Source organism: Podarcis gaigeae (genome assembly GCF_964106915.1).
Source record: "Podarcis gaigeae genome assembly, chromosome: 13".
In the NCBI taxonomy this organism is placed as follows: domain Eukaryota; kingdom Metazoa; phylum Chordata; class Lepidosauria; order Squamata; family Lacertidae; genus Podarcis; species Podarcis gaigeae.
Genome location: NC_139689.1, coordinates 29,875,644 through 29,890,636, shown reverse-complemented (window position 1 = coordinate 29,890,636; position 14,993 = coordinate 29,875,644). Strand labels below are relative to the sequence as shown.

Genomic DNA, 14,993 nt, shown 5'->3' with positions numbered 1-14,993 from the left:
CCTGATGCAAAACAAGATATACCTGTTGTTATCTGCTCATTTGGCACCCTTTATTCTGCCAGATTTTCACAATGTCTGTGAGCTAGCACACAAAGGTTGGGGGAAAGATATGGACGCTCAGAAACTGGGGAAGAAGAGCCAGGAAATGTTAATCCAAAAAGAAAGCAAGGAATAAGAAGAAGAGATTGTGTGGGATCCTGCACCAGATCAATTCTGACAAATACATGCAACCCCTGGTTAAGGCTCTGCCTGCCGCACCCGCCTCCACCATTTACCAGGAATTTCCGCTTCTGCTTCCAGTGGCTGCCTTGGGCGTTGGTGCTGCGGTGCGCTTCCGTGGCGATGTGGATCAGCTCCCACTCCTCCGTGGTTGGCTCCGGCCTGTGCTGAAGGGATTTCATCATCTCTTCCTTCCGCCGCCTCTCCCGGTTCTCTTCAATCAGCTTCCGCTTGGCTACCCTCTTGGAGTCATCCAGCACCACTAGGGGGCGCGAAGAATGGAGAGGCATGAGTGGGCAGTGGGGCCTCACACACAGCCAATCAGAACTCTGTGTGGCGCCCGTCGCATCCTGCAGCCCACTAACCAATGCGCTGAATGGCCTCACAAGAAGCCATTTGATTGGCCGGTCCTGTGACAGCCTACGGAATTCTGAGGCCGCTTACTCCGGCCCGTGGGGTTCTCATGCCGCAACCATGGCCCCAATTACATTGGGATTAATAGATGGTCCCACACAACTCTATGTTGGAACAAGCAGCATGCCCCCTCCCTGCCCCCACATCCTTCGCTACATTTACTTCCGTGATGGGATCCCCGGTTGCAACCACTCCCTCCCTCGTCTTCCCCAACCCTCGCATCCCTCCATAGCGGGCGCAACGCCCTTACAGTCCATGGCCATGCCAACGGCAATGCACTTCTTGAATCGGCAAAGCTGGCACTGGTTGCGGGTGATCTTGTCGATGACGCAGGAGGCATCGTACTTGCAGGAGTATGTCGGGTGCAGATTCTTCTGGATGGTCCGCCGGAAAAAGCCCTGCAGAGGGGAAGAGCGGAATCAGAAACAGGCAGTCCTGAGAAGGAAGGAGCGTCTTCCGTTTTCCAAGCCACCCACTCGGGTCTTGTTTTCTAACCAACGGGGTACAGCCCTATTGGCACTTCCAACGAGACTCCTGCCCATTCTAACCACCAACGTCAAGCGTATTAGGGCTTGCATCTTAGAAATACAAGTCCATCAGGCAAATGGGTGATTTTCTATTGTGGAAGTTGAGGTGGTGCGCTCCCATGTTCTAATCTAATCTGTGGTTCTAATCTACAAGTCCTGGGGCTGCCCCAAAGGCCTCCCATTCATCAACATGGGGCACAACTGACAAGGATGTTTTCCACCCCCTATTGTGCTCTCATACTGCTCCCATTCATTTCTGTCTAGGTGTATGTTGGAGAACGTCTCAGCAGGTTGTGCCTGATGGGTTGGATCTGCTAGCTCTCTCTCTATACAGTGGTACCTCGGGTTAAGTACTTAATTTGTTCTCGAGGTCCGTTAACCTGAAACTGTTCTTAACCTGAGGTACTACTTTAGCTAATGGGGCCTCCTGCTGCCGCCGCGCCGCCAGAACACAATTTCTGTTCTCATCCTGAAGCAAAGTTCTTAACCTGAAGCACTATTTCTAGGTTAGGGGAGTCTGTAACCTGAAGCGTATGTAACCTGAAGCATATGTAACCCGAGGTACCACTGTACAACCTTTAACGGCGACTCAAAGCTGCCACTAGTTTTTCAACTTCCTTCAAAGCCAGGAGCAGCCCATCTTGCACTCCGCCCTGCACCCAGGGCTGGCAATCTGCAGTAGTCAGTAGATTCTGGGGTAAGAATCGGGGGCAGCTCAAATCTCTGTCGTTTGAATGTTCCGCTTCAGGAACAGAGAGGTCTTGAGTTGTCTCTGCCTGCTTTTACTGCACATGCCTGCCTTTCCTTTTCTCTTTTTGATTAGTTTTATTGTCCTCTCTTTCTTTCCTCTCTCTCAAAGAAGAATGTGTGTGCGGGGGGGGGGCGGGGCAGGGGGGACTGCTTCTGGCAAGAGACCCACTTTAGGTCAGGGCACAGCAGTTTGTTGGTCACGTTCCATCAATTGGAAACTATTGCACTCAACTGTTTCCAAGCTATTTCCTGTCTGCCTGAGTTCAATAGTGGAAGTGAGCTGGGAAGAAAGGATTTAAAGCAGCTGAGTTGAGGGGGAGGTTTTAACCCCGCCCTCCAATGAACACTCATTTGCACACTGGGAAACCCAGACAGATGGGTGGGGTATAAATAATAGAATTATTTTTTTATTATTATTATTAATTATAATTATAATTATAATTATAATTATTATTATTATTATTATTATTATTATTATTACAACATATAGGCATGTGGGAGTGATTTATTCATTTGCTAAACACACACTTACCGTACTTAAGTTTGGTCCTAAAATGTGTCCTCCCTCATTAGGAGCCCAGCATGACTGGTTATATTAACGCCAGACTCTTCTACCCTGCCACTAAGGCCCTTTTAAGACCCCCCTCCCAGTGCCCAGTGACCTTAGATCACCCAGGAAGGCTCACCATGTGCCGAGAACATGAGAGGAGGGGGGCATTGGAATAAGGGGTGCCTCTTTGCAAACAGTACCCAGTGCCTAACTAAGTCATAATCAGCACCACAAAACTGACGTTAATACAGTGCAATAAAACAAATCTCTTGCCTGGGAAAACCACGTTGCGCTGGGAAATCTCAAGATCAGCACTCAAAAGTAATGCCTGGAAGTCAATACTACAGAAGAAACAGTACTCTCCTCTCTCTCTCTCTTTTTGGCACAACCTCCTTCAATTTCTCAGCGTGGATTCTATTTTCCCGTTCTCTTTGCTGTTTCCTTCCTCCATATGCTGCTCCTTTTCTCACAAGTTCTTTTGCCAACTGGTGTTGACACTCCCACAAGGTACATACAGCAAAGCGGCCACCTCAGTTCATAGGTTTTAGACACCATTAAGGGCAGCTGAGCGAGATGTGCACGTATTTCATTAAATTAAGCTACACTCGTAACCTGGATTTCTTCCAACGAGCTCAAGCTAGCAAGCATGACTCTCCCCTACATAGACACATATGTTGTCTTCTCACCAACCAATGGTGAGGTGGGTCAGGCTGAGAGGGTATGACTGATCCAATGTCACCCATTGGGCACTGTGGATTGGGAAGAGGGAGAGACATTGATCCGGTGTCTTCACAGACCTAGCACAGCACGCTAACCACTACACCACACTGGCTTTACACAGGATCTGACCCTTGAGGCACACAATCCACTAGAAAGTTCTGCTGTACAAAAAACAAAATAAATGGCAGCATTCTTGCCCACCGCAATGAGGCTTGCGCAAAAGGATGCCATGGTGAGTTGCATTTATGGAATGTGGGGTGCCATTTGAATTTTCCCAAAACTGCTGGGTTGTTCTTAACCAGGCCCCTTGGGCTCATTCTCCCATCTCCCTGCCTTTGAGTAATCTGAGCACTCTGCCTGCAGCAACAACCCTCTCTGTTCTGTCAAGGTCCTCTCCTCCAGTAAAGTCCTTCCTGATCCACTCCTCAGGCACATCTCACTTGTCCCTCAAGGGCCTTTTAATTCTACTCTACCCCATCCCCACTTATTTTGTGAATCCATGCTCTCTACTTCCAAATCTTCTGGTTTTGTCCACCTAATACAGTGGTACCTCGGAAGTCGAACGGAATCTGTTCCGGAAGCCTGTTCAACTTCCAAAACATTCAGAAACCAAGGCACAGCTTCTGATTGGCTGCAGGAAGCTCCTGCAGCCAATCGGAAGTCGTATCAGACATTCGCGTTCCAAAGAACGTTTGCAAACCAGAACACTCACTTCTGGGTTTGCGGCATTCGGGAGCCAAAACATTCGACTCGCAAAGCGTTCGGGATCCAAGGTACGACTGTACTGACTTGCAGACACGTTGGGCAGCAAAGTTTATCACGACTGTGTCCTATGCAGCCCCAAGCATGCTAGTGACATACGGTCATTACTGTGGTGTGGTGGCAGCTAGGTAGTTGGCCCTAGACCTAGGAGATGCGGGTTCAAACACCTACACATCTATAAAATGCACAGGGCCAAAATCATTACCTGCCAGCCTAACCTGGTGAGGAGAAAGCTGGGAAACCCCACACAGGCCCCACTCCAAGTCCCTTGGAGAAAGAGCACAACAGAGGCGGTGAAAAGAATCCTGGGGGAGGGTGATGGCAGTGGGGGAGGCTGACAGATCAGTAAGGTAAATGTGGAACAGAAGAAGAGTCAACAAATTAAGAAATGTAACCAGAGACCACGAAAAATATTAATCTGTCTAGCTCCCATCACTGTAAAAATCTGGCTTTATCCATTCCACACTGCAGTTTGCCAAGACATATCAATTCCTTTTTCACTCTCTAGTTTATCCTTCTATATATCTCAGTGAAGCTTGGCCCAGAAATTATGAGCGACTGCTGCTCACACATTTGGCTCAAACCTTCCACACCCTTCCCCGGCCTCACTTAGCACCAGGCTCACCCACAGCCTTCCTCTGGCCCCTGCTGCGAAAAGGACCAAAATGCTTCCCATCAGTCGCAGCACCCAAAAAACCCAAGCCCTGGGCAATGCCGTCCTTGGCAGCTGCCTGGGATAATGCAGAGGCACCAAGTCAAAGGGGAGAATTCACCCTCTAGTGAGCCGCTCGGGCCAGATGGCCTTCCCATGTTTCCATTACCTTGCAGCCTTCACAGGTAATACATCGGTAGTGGTACCCCGTGGCTTTGTCTCCACATACAACGCACTGCTCATCTTTGTCCAAGTAGCTAGGGATGTACCCTGGAGGAGAAAACAAGAATGGAGAGATCAGAGCTGGAAGGGGGAATACAGAACTGGGACACACCAGACTTCAATGGGCCTGGCCACCCTTACTCTCTTTCACTGGTCATCATTACCTGCTGGCTAGACCCATATCACCTCTGAAACACAAAGAGGCCGTATCACAATTTTATATCTTTAAAAGCAACACACTTTACTAGCCATTCGCAGCTCTCAAAGTCGCCTCCCTTTTAGAAACACAAGCAACACAACCAAGCTGCACAAAACCACAAGGTTAACACACTACAAGCCCTTCCAGATGGGTGTTGTGTTGCCGGTGTATTCTGCAACGTGGTTTTGGCACAGGAACACTGCTTTAGTGGCAAATTTATTCTGCTTTATTAATGGTCCTGTGATGCTTCGCCCATGCTACCACATTACAGTAGTACTTTGGTTCTCAAACGCCTTGGTACTCAAAACAACTTGGAACCCAAACACTGCAAACCCAGAAGTAAGTGTTCCGGTTTGCGAACTTTTTTCAGAAGTAGAACATGCTCCGTTTTGAGTGCCACACTTCTGTTTTGAGTGTTATGCTGAGGTCTGTCTGTTTTTGCTATCTATTTTGCATTTTTGTGGCTCTTTCGTTTTTGTGACTGTGTGGAACCCAGTTCAGCTACTGATTGATTGATTGTGCGACTGCTTTCATTGCTTCCATTTTATGGATCGATAGTCTCATTAGATAGTAAATTCATGTCGAATTGCTGTTTTAGGGGTAGTTTTTAAAAGTCTGGAACGGATTAATCCATTTTGCATTACTTTCTATGGGAAAGCATGCCTCGGTTTTGGAACGCTTTGGTTTTGGAACCGACTTCCGGAACGGATTAAATATGAGAACCAAGGTACCACTGTATTGCTGTCTGGAGGTGTCTCTCTCCATTCCATCTGTGAAGTGTGAAGGTGCTGGACTGGTGTCTGGAAGTGGTGAAGGGCTGGGTGGGGGCTAATAAAGATGGAGATGCTGTGAGCGGATGGCTTCTGTATCCGGGAATTAGGTGTATGACCTATCCTGGGAGGCATGGCTTTCCCCCTGAAGGAACAGGTTCATAGTCTGGGATCACTCCTGGATTCCAACTTGTCATTGGAGCCACTTAGGCAAGGGGAGCTTATGCCCAGCTTAGGCTGGTTGACCAGCTGCAGCCATTCCTGGGCCTGGGTCAGCCTGGCCTTCAGTGATCCATGCTGTAGTGACCTCCCAGTTAGACCACTGTGAAGAGGGAGGGAAGCACAGGCGGAGTGAATGAGGATCAGAGAGCAGGGACAGAGATGGAGAGTGAGAAAGCTGGTGACTGTATATGTGGAGCATATATGGAGCAAGGAAGGCCAGAGAGAGGCTTAGCTGGCGAGCCCCGTTTCATGTTTCAGCAGTCAGGGATCATTCCTGAAGCCCTTACAACTTCCTCCCAAACCCTTTCTGACTAGGTCTTCTGGAAAGGGCATTCTGGAAATCTGAGCATATGCTCAGAGCTACTCTTCTCTTTATGAATGCTAACTTGTACCAGGTCAACCTGGTTTCAAATCTACCTGAAGCCACATCAAGCTCACTGGGCAAAACTTGGGCCGTTTGCTTTGACTTTCCTACAATGAAGGGTTGTTATGAACATAAAGTGGCACAACACCACATATGACTTTCATGGAGGGGGGGGGGGGGATGGCAGGATACAAGTATTTGCCCCAACTTTAATTTGTAAGCTGCCTCATATCTGACTTGGCTTTGCTTCGCTGGCAAAAATGAAGACTGCAGTCCTCCTTTGCGGTCCACCCCTCACAGCACAGGCACCCCAAGGCCTGAATGGCTCTCAAGATCCCCTCTGACCCCACATTCCAGGAGGGAGGGGGCAATGGCAAGGCCTGTCCTTGTCTGCTCCCCCCACTTCCAGGCTTCGTTAGTCTTTCTGAAAGGCTATTTAAAGTACCGCTAACGAGGGCGGCTTTCATGCAGAAAACACAACAGCCATGTACGTCCACAAAAAGGCTCTTTATCTCTGGGCTTGTGGGGGGTTGTTGAAGGGGAAGGAAGCAGCCTGCGACCCCCCCTTCCAATTATCTCCTGCCACCACCACCCCCAACTCACGTAACCTTGCTTACCCTCCAGGGCCTCATCAGCCCTGATAATGAAGGTGCCCCCTCTGCCCCCTTCCAGGAAAAGGAGCTGTGTTCTCTCGTTCACCCCCTGCCCTCACAATGTCCTATTGTCTAGGGTTGTGGCAAGGGTCACCTCCACATGACCCTAGGATGACCCAGCCATGACGGAAAAGGGGACGTGCCCCCCTTGCGGCATTGGTATGCCTGTGTGGAGGGGGATAAAGCCTAGGTCTCAGCTGCCTTAAAGCAGTGGCATGTTGCTTAGATATTTGCAGCATCCGAGACTGGATGGAAGGAGCGAGAGATCCAAATAAATAAATAAACGAAACATGCAAAATTCAGGCCACCTTCTCGGCCTGCTTGGCCCACAATCCCTTAACCCTCCCCAAAGCCTCTTTTGCCTGCACATTCCCATTTCCTGCCAACAAATGCTCACGTTCAACTTGGCCCTTCTGTTTCGTTGGCCTTTTCCGATTTATAGAATTCATGGCCGATTTATAGAATTTATAAAGAATTATATGATGTGTGTGTGAGAGTGAGTGCCAAGAGCATCTGGGAGCAAACATGAAAGATGTGATTTTCTTTAAAATCTCCCATTGCACATGCTTGGGGGTTCTGATGTATGTATATCAGTATATAAACGACACATGCATGTTACGGATGTGCCGCATGTTCACTGTGAGAAACACCAGTGAGTGTGTTTGGTGAGTGGAGTTTGGAGCTTTCTCTCAAAAGATAAACAGGATAAAAGTTGGCCGAGGGCCAATTCTGACGCGACGTTTTCCATACAGCCACACATACGACAAATTTACACATGGTTTCCCTGCACCAGTATAGATCCCTGCTGGGGAAAGTATCATGCCGCAAATTGGCCCTTGTAGTTTAGGAGCCAGAAGGTCCCTCAAACCCTGTGTGATTTTCCAGATGGAGGCAATGGGATGAGGATGTGAGAGAAGAAAGACAAGGTCTTAAACTCATCTGGAATACAGCTGTTAGCAACATGAAAGCATGATGGCTTTTGGTGCCGGGGGGGGGGGGGACAGGAGGGAAGACGAGAAGCCCTCCCCTCCCCTTTGCCAGCAAGACAGCTAGCATCTGGGTAGGAAGAGAAAGCGCCGAGTTCTGCTGTGACGCTTTCCCCCCTCCCCAAGAGACCACACAATTTGCAGCCATGTTAGACCGATTCACATTTCCACATTTGTGACTGAAAAATCGGCTTCCATGAGACGAAAAATGGACTGTGAAAAGGTATCCCATTTACACAGCCACCGAACAGGGAATCCTCTTTAGCGTGGCATATTAATGGACTTCCCACAGGCATGTTACGATCTAATGTGTGCCACAGAAGATAAACTAGTATGCATGGCCCATGCAAATGGCACACTGCATGCCATATGTGACTGCCACCCACAACACACATTACATTGTGTATTTGATTTGAGAAGGAGGATTTTTATTTTACCCTGAGTTCCTGTGTCCTTCATGGGTCACAAAGGTATCGCCTTCCCTTGGAACAGAAGGCATGGACCCAGCCCCTTGCAACGACTCTTCTAAGGAAAGGGATGTCTTTGCCCTTTAGACCAGGCTGGGAGGACCAGCACAAAACCAACCTCCCAACCCACAAACAGCAAAAGGAAAATAGTAATGCCGGACGTACTGCAAACAGTGAAGCTTCCATTGGAAGAGACCTATTCAAGACGGGAGAGGACAGAATAGGGACATAGGATCCAAACCACAGGGTCCACCCTGACTGGTAGTAGCTTTTCAGGGGTTCAGGCAGGAGTCAATCCCAGCCTTCCTTGGAGATCACAGAAGCTGAACCTGGTGAATCTTTGGCAGCCAGTGGGTGTGCTCTGGCACTGAACTAGGACACTTCCACAATTATAGCAGTGAACCAGCAGGGAATCACACACAGCAAGCGGTTAGAAAAGCTGGATCTGCACAGGATGTGTCAGGCCTAATGAGCACAATGACTCTTCTTTGGTAGGTCTTGCCCCTATGAAGCATTTGTGGAGACCGAAGGCCCCTGCCTTACCACAGCTGCCTAAGTCCCCTCCTCTCCAGGGTTTCCCCCTTGGACCTGCTATGTAAAATCTCAAACCTGGTATCTCTCTCCCTCTCTCCCTTGAAGCATCTTGCTCCTTTCGTTGTAAAATGAGCTACTGCATGTCTTCTAAATGGAGATCTTTATCCTAGTTGGTATCTGCATGGGATGTGAACTGATTTTACACATGTGCTATTGTTGCTGTGTGTGTGTGTGCGCGCTCTACATATAAAATTGTTATTGCTCTTATTAAATTTATATACCGCCCTTCATCAAGGGACTACAGGGCAGTCTACAACATAAAAAAACAAAATATGAGAAAAGGTTTTATTTATTTAAAATGGTTGTTATATGTGCAATTGTTTTTATTCATGTAACCACTTAATAAACCTCTTAAATTATATTGTATGCAGCTTCGGAATGCCTCATGGGAAGTGATTCATAAATGTGGCAGTAATAATAATAATTATAATAGCAACAGTAGCAATAATAATAGCAATACGACCACTACTACTGTATTTTGGGGGAGGAACCTCAGGTATTATTAAAGTGAGAGCTTTGAAGAACTGAAGGTATTAATGGCAGATGGGAATCAAAATGATTTGATTTGGAACGTGTTTCTGTGTGGGGAGAGGGTGGCTGACTTGAGCGGGTGGCAGACCAATGGGGAGTATTTTATCCTAAGAAGCAAATATCCGGCTGAGTACTCTCATTCACAAACCCGCACATCACTGCGCCTTTGCCCCATGACCCATTGTGGCCTCACCTCTTGCACCCCCCAGCCCTTTAGTGGTTTATCTTCCGGCTGCAGACTCTGCCGTTTGAGAACCGATATCCTGAGCTGCCCCGTGACCTCCTTCTCTGGGCCAGTGGAAAACATCAAAAGGACTTCAATGGGTTCAAGGACAGAGTTGGATAAATTTTGGGAGGATATCCTGTTATTTATATTCTGGAGTCTCGGGGCATCGCTTGTTTGCATCAATGAAGGCTCCCCACCCCTCCTGCCTGCATTTCTCCTTTCCCCTCTAATATGTATTTTTTTTTTTCTGGGGCATCAAGAGAAGGTTTTGCTACAACTTTATAGAGAGAAACCATTGTGTGGCACTAAAAGTCACATACCACTAAAAATATTTCTGAGGAATCTTGAGGGACAGATTGCTGTAGCATCAAGGCTTAAATAGTAGTTTGATTGGAGGCAGGGGTGCCAGAAAGAGACTAATCTTGTCAGTTCAAACTGCCTCAGATACATATCTACGCATTCCCTGGCTCTGAAGTATGTGGCTTGGCTCACTTGCTCGAGTCATTTGGGAGGCATTTGGCTTCGCAAGCCTGTGGCTGTGGAAGGCCTGGTCTCCGCTTGCTGCGGCCCACTTTGTTCTTGATTATTCTTGATTAAGCAGAGCGATAAGGGATGCAAGTGAGCTGCTGGTGGGAGCTGGACAAATAGTTAGGATTCCACAGATTTAAACAGCCTGAAAAGGGTGGCTTACCTGACATACTGCTTTTCACCGAACATTGGCTGCTTTTTCTTTTACGTTTCCCATCCGGCCACCTGCAGAGAAGAAAGAAGGGGAGAGGACATTTAAAACAAAACAGAGCTGTGGATTCATCAGGGGAAGGGCAACCTTCACCTGCCACAGCCTTATAGCTTTTTATCCGAATCTGCAGCCCTTAAAAAGCTTTCCCAAGGGCCACACACAAGCTTTACCCTCTCGCTTCATACAGCTCCAGTTCCATCATCCCACACTTCTTAAAGAACCCAGGAGGCGTGGAGAGCAGTACAAGTGGTCTCACTTTATGTTATCTGAGAGCAGCAGAAGTGATAAGCAGGTTGGGAAGAAGGTTCACCATGCACACAAACACATACGCACATACATATGCAGATGTGGAGACATAGCTAGCCCCTTCTTGACCTGAGATTCCCATGCTCTCCTTTGCCTCGGCCTTTGGAGCACGCTCACCAAGAGCTGGCATGACTTTGCAGCAGGAGGTCAAAAGAGAGAAGCCAAACCACCACCAGCAACTCAGCCCACCAGCGTTTGGAACTCCCGTTGTTCTAGGCACATGTTGCAGTAGAGAATTTCATTAGCGCAAGCAGTTTCTGAGCCCTGGGCGCACTACTGCACCTAAGATTTCAGGTGAAAACTGCAGAGTTGAAGGAAAGGAGGACCTTTTTCCGCCTCCCCACTTCCAGCTACAGTCGTACCTTGGTTGTCAAACTTAATCCGTTCCGGGAGTCCATTCGACAACTAAGGCCGCAGAAGCCGTGTTGGATGATCGGCTTCCAAAAGATGTTCGCAAACCAGGACACTCACTTCCGGGTTTGCGGTGTTTGGGAGCCAAAACATCCGAGTACCAAGGCGTTTGAGAACCAAGGTACGACTGTACTCTGTGAAGACTGGAGTAGAAACCCTCTTAAGAATATTAGGGGGGTGGGAAGGACTAGACCATGTGAAAAATGAATATAGTATTTTAGCTGCAGTTCATTCATTTTCAGCTTTGTATTCTCGCTATTAAAAAGCGTGCTTAGACATTCCATTGTTGCGCCCATAACCTAGGTTTAAGGTGCCATTTAGCTCCATGCTCTCATATCTCAGTTTCTAACACTGCAGCCCATGCCAACCCATGTTTGTCATGCTCAGTAAAACAAACAAACAAACAAACAAACAAACAAACAAAAAACCCACCTAGTGAGCTTCACAGCAAGAGAGGGAATAGAAGTCTCTAGTGTTAAGTCCAGCAATACTATGGCTGAGCACACACCATACATTTAAAGAACATTCTCTCCCCCCTCAAAAATCCTGGGAATTTTGGGGTGGGAATGCATCCTTGCCCTTGACCTCCAGAAAGGAAATAAGAGGGAAAAGATGTGAAGGCAATTCAGTTTGCAGCTGAATTGTAGATGCTATGTGGAAACAGGGAGAAGAAGAAAGAGCTCAGTAATACAGTGGTACCTCGGGTTAAGTACTTAATTCGTTCCAGAGATCCGTACTTAACCTGAAACTGTTCTTAACCTGAAGCACCACTTTAGCTAATGGGGCCTTCTGCTGCTGCCACGCCGCCGGAGCCCGATTTCTGTTCTCATCCTGAAGCAAAGTTCTTCACCTGAAGCACTATTTCTGGGTTAGCGGAGTCTGTAACCTGAAGCGTATGTCACCTGAGGTACCACTGTACAGTGAATGCCTGCTGTCACAAGCTCCCAATTCAGCCACCATTAGAAGCTGCAGATTTGGGGAAGGAGTAATGAGGTACATTATGCATCTTCAATTTGCTTTTGTTCACACATTAAAATCTAGAGGATTGTTATCACAGAATGCTCATTTTTAATGAAAAGCTGACTTAACTCATAAGTGGTCCCAACCCCAAAACTCCTTGTTACCCATAATGCAATATAAGGCAATCCAAACTTTTCAAAAACATCTCCTATCCAAATGTAATAAACTAACAGAGTTCTAAAGTTGAGCAAGTGCTTTGTGAACAGAAGCCAACCTTCTGAGAATCTAATTTTTCTTCCCCCGCCCCCCTTCTTAAACTATGCAAGAAAAATACTCCAGACTTGCTGAAAAATTAAATCTTGCAGAAAAGATTATCTGAAGTAAGTTAAGTATTGGAAATCACTGATGATCGTTCCAGTTTCCAAAGAGTTGAGGTAAGTATTGGGCATAGCCAAGGTGGAAAAATTGACCTTCTATCTCTATCTATATACATAGTTGACTGCCTTCTTACAACCCATTAAGATTCTGGTAAAAGTGGAAACAGTTTATAAATAACTGGAACATGTATTCTTAAAACATTCCTTTGGAATGACACATTTATTTAATTATTTTGCTCCAGTTATTTATTAGTCGCTTTTCACGGCCAAGTCTATACATTTGCAATTTTTATAATTGAAAGCAACAACACCGCACTGATTTTGGGAACAAGAGACTGGTGGCAATCAGGAAGCTGGTGTGGTTTGTTCTTTCAACAGGATTTCTGAGCTTGAAAAGGCTTAGTTGAAGCTGCAGGGTGGCTATATTTGTATCTGATGTCATTTCCCTTCCATTTCTCCTCCCTGCCCCTGACTGAACACTGCAGCAGATGTTGCAAGGCTGGTTTCATTTTATGCATATTTCCCAGTGCAAAAGCCAGTGAGCGAAATTGCCAAGTAAGCTACTAGCCAACCACCCAAGGGTGGATGACTAAATCTACACAATTCTATGATTCTGTTGTTGATGTTTAGTCGTTTAGTCGTGTCCGACTCTTCATGACCCCATTGACCAGAGCACGCCAGACACTCCTGTCTTCCACTGCCTCCCGCAGTTTGGTCAAACTCATGCTGGTAGCTTCGAGGACACTGTCCAACTATCTCGTCCTCTGTCGTCCCCTTCTCTTTGTGCCCTCCATCTTTCCCAACATCAGGGTCTTTTCCAGGGAGTCTTCTCTTCTCATGAGGTGGCCAAAGTATTGGAGCCTCAGCTTCAGGATCTGTCCTTCCAGTGAGCACTCAGGGCTGATTTCCTTAAGAATGGAGAGGTTTGATCTTCTTGCAGTCCATGGGACTCTCAAGAGTCTCCTCCAGCACCATAATTCTATGATTCTACGCCCATCTAATTCAGTAAGATCTACACTGACTGGCAGCAGCAGTGGCTTTCCAGGGTACTTGCCAGCCCTTCCTGTAGATGCGGAGGATTGAATCTAGAACCTTATGCATGCAAATCAGCCGCGCAACCAATAAGCTATAGCTCTTCTCAATTTCCCAAAGAGGTGTATGGAGGCACACAGTGGTGATCGGTTTTCTGGGTTTTTTTAAACCAGCTTAACCCCAAAAACAGCGTTAGGATTAACTGCAAGCTGAATAATCTTGCTCTTCCCCACCCCCCAGTTTCAAGAGGATTGGGAAAGGGAGGAAACTGCAATTCAAGAGGAAAAGGCTACACAGATTAGGCAGTGAAGGCAAGTGAATGCTATTGGGAGATCACAACTCAAATGTGGGAGGGCTGATTAACAGGAAGGAGTTCAAGATTCATGCATTATTTTTTTAAAAAATGAAACACACACCAATGTCATCCTGTGAACAGAATTTGCTCTAATTCACATGTAGAGCATCTAGCATTGAGGCACTTTAAAAAATAGTAAATAAACAGCAATAATGTGTGTGGGGTGTGTGTGTTTTTTTAAAACTTGTATGGTATTCCATCAGCTCTCACCCACTGCCCCAGTTTTGTAGGGACTGACCTCTCAACAGCTTATATCATTTATATATAGATGGATTTTAAAGAGGAGGTTTTTAAAAATCTTTGCAATGTGTTTAAAGGACACCCTTCGTTTTAAATAATCGTATTAGTACCTGCTCACAAACCAAGGAAGAAGGGGAAATCTGTGTGCATGAAAGTGTCTCCCCGCCCCCCCCTGCCCCCAGCTTTTCCTTCCAAATTAAATTCAAAAGACAAAATGTCCTTTTTGGCCTAGATTAAAAAACAATAACAAAGGATGACCTCAGTGGCAGCTCACCCAATCGGCCGCCAGTCACTGCAGCCTTATTTGCATGCCGATACCCCATTGGCAGCAGCGGCACGAGTGGAATGCAGAAGGTGGAGCCAAGAAGACACACATTTTTGCAAATGTATAGTAGTGAAATACAGAAACCAATAGCACCACCCTATTTGCGAGAGACTTTTTGAAGATTGCTTATGAAAGGAAATGTCTGAATGGATTTTTAAAAGGTTGCAATGTTTGGCTTACATGGGCCTCCTTGGGCAAAGGGTCCCAGGGCTGAGGGGTCTCTTACCCAAAGAAACCCACCTGAGCCCAATCTTGCAGCCTTCTTAAAATCAGTAAAATAATTCCTTTCCTAAGCAAGTGTGATGATGTCGCCCCTTTAAGCCTGGTTTATGGGAATAGGTTAGAACCTCAGAAATAATGAGCTTGACGGCTTCTTGTCCCTTTGCTTAACCTACTCACATTTAAGTGTAAGCGTTTATG

At 46.8% G+C, this 14,993-nt stretch overlaps 1 protein-coding gene across 2 annotated transcripts in view; it reads right to left on the bottom strand.

The window, feature by feature from the left end:
• THRA (thyroid hormone receptor alpha) overlaps window positions 1–14,993 on the bottom strand; it is a 112,108-nt gene that overhangs the window by 9,508 nt on the left and 87,607 nt on the right. For both annotated transcript variants that reach the window (XM_083708844.1, XM_083708845.1), the window contains exons 3-6: window positions 10,520–10,581; window positions 4,764–4,864; window positions 884–1,031; window positions 276–481 (exon numbers count right to left, since the gene is read on the bottom strand). In XM_083708844.1, coding sequence (XP_083564970.1) covers window positions 276–481; window positions 884–1,031; window positions 4,764–4,864; window positions 10,520–10,581 — 517 coding nt within the window. The remainder of the gene's footprint in view (window positions 1–275; window positions 482–883; window positions 1,032–4,763; window positions 4,865–10,519; window positions 10,582–14,993) is intronic.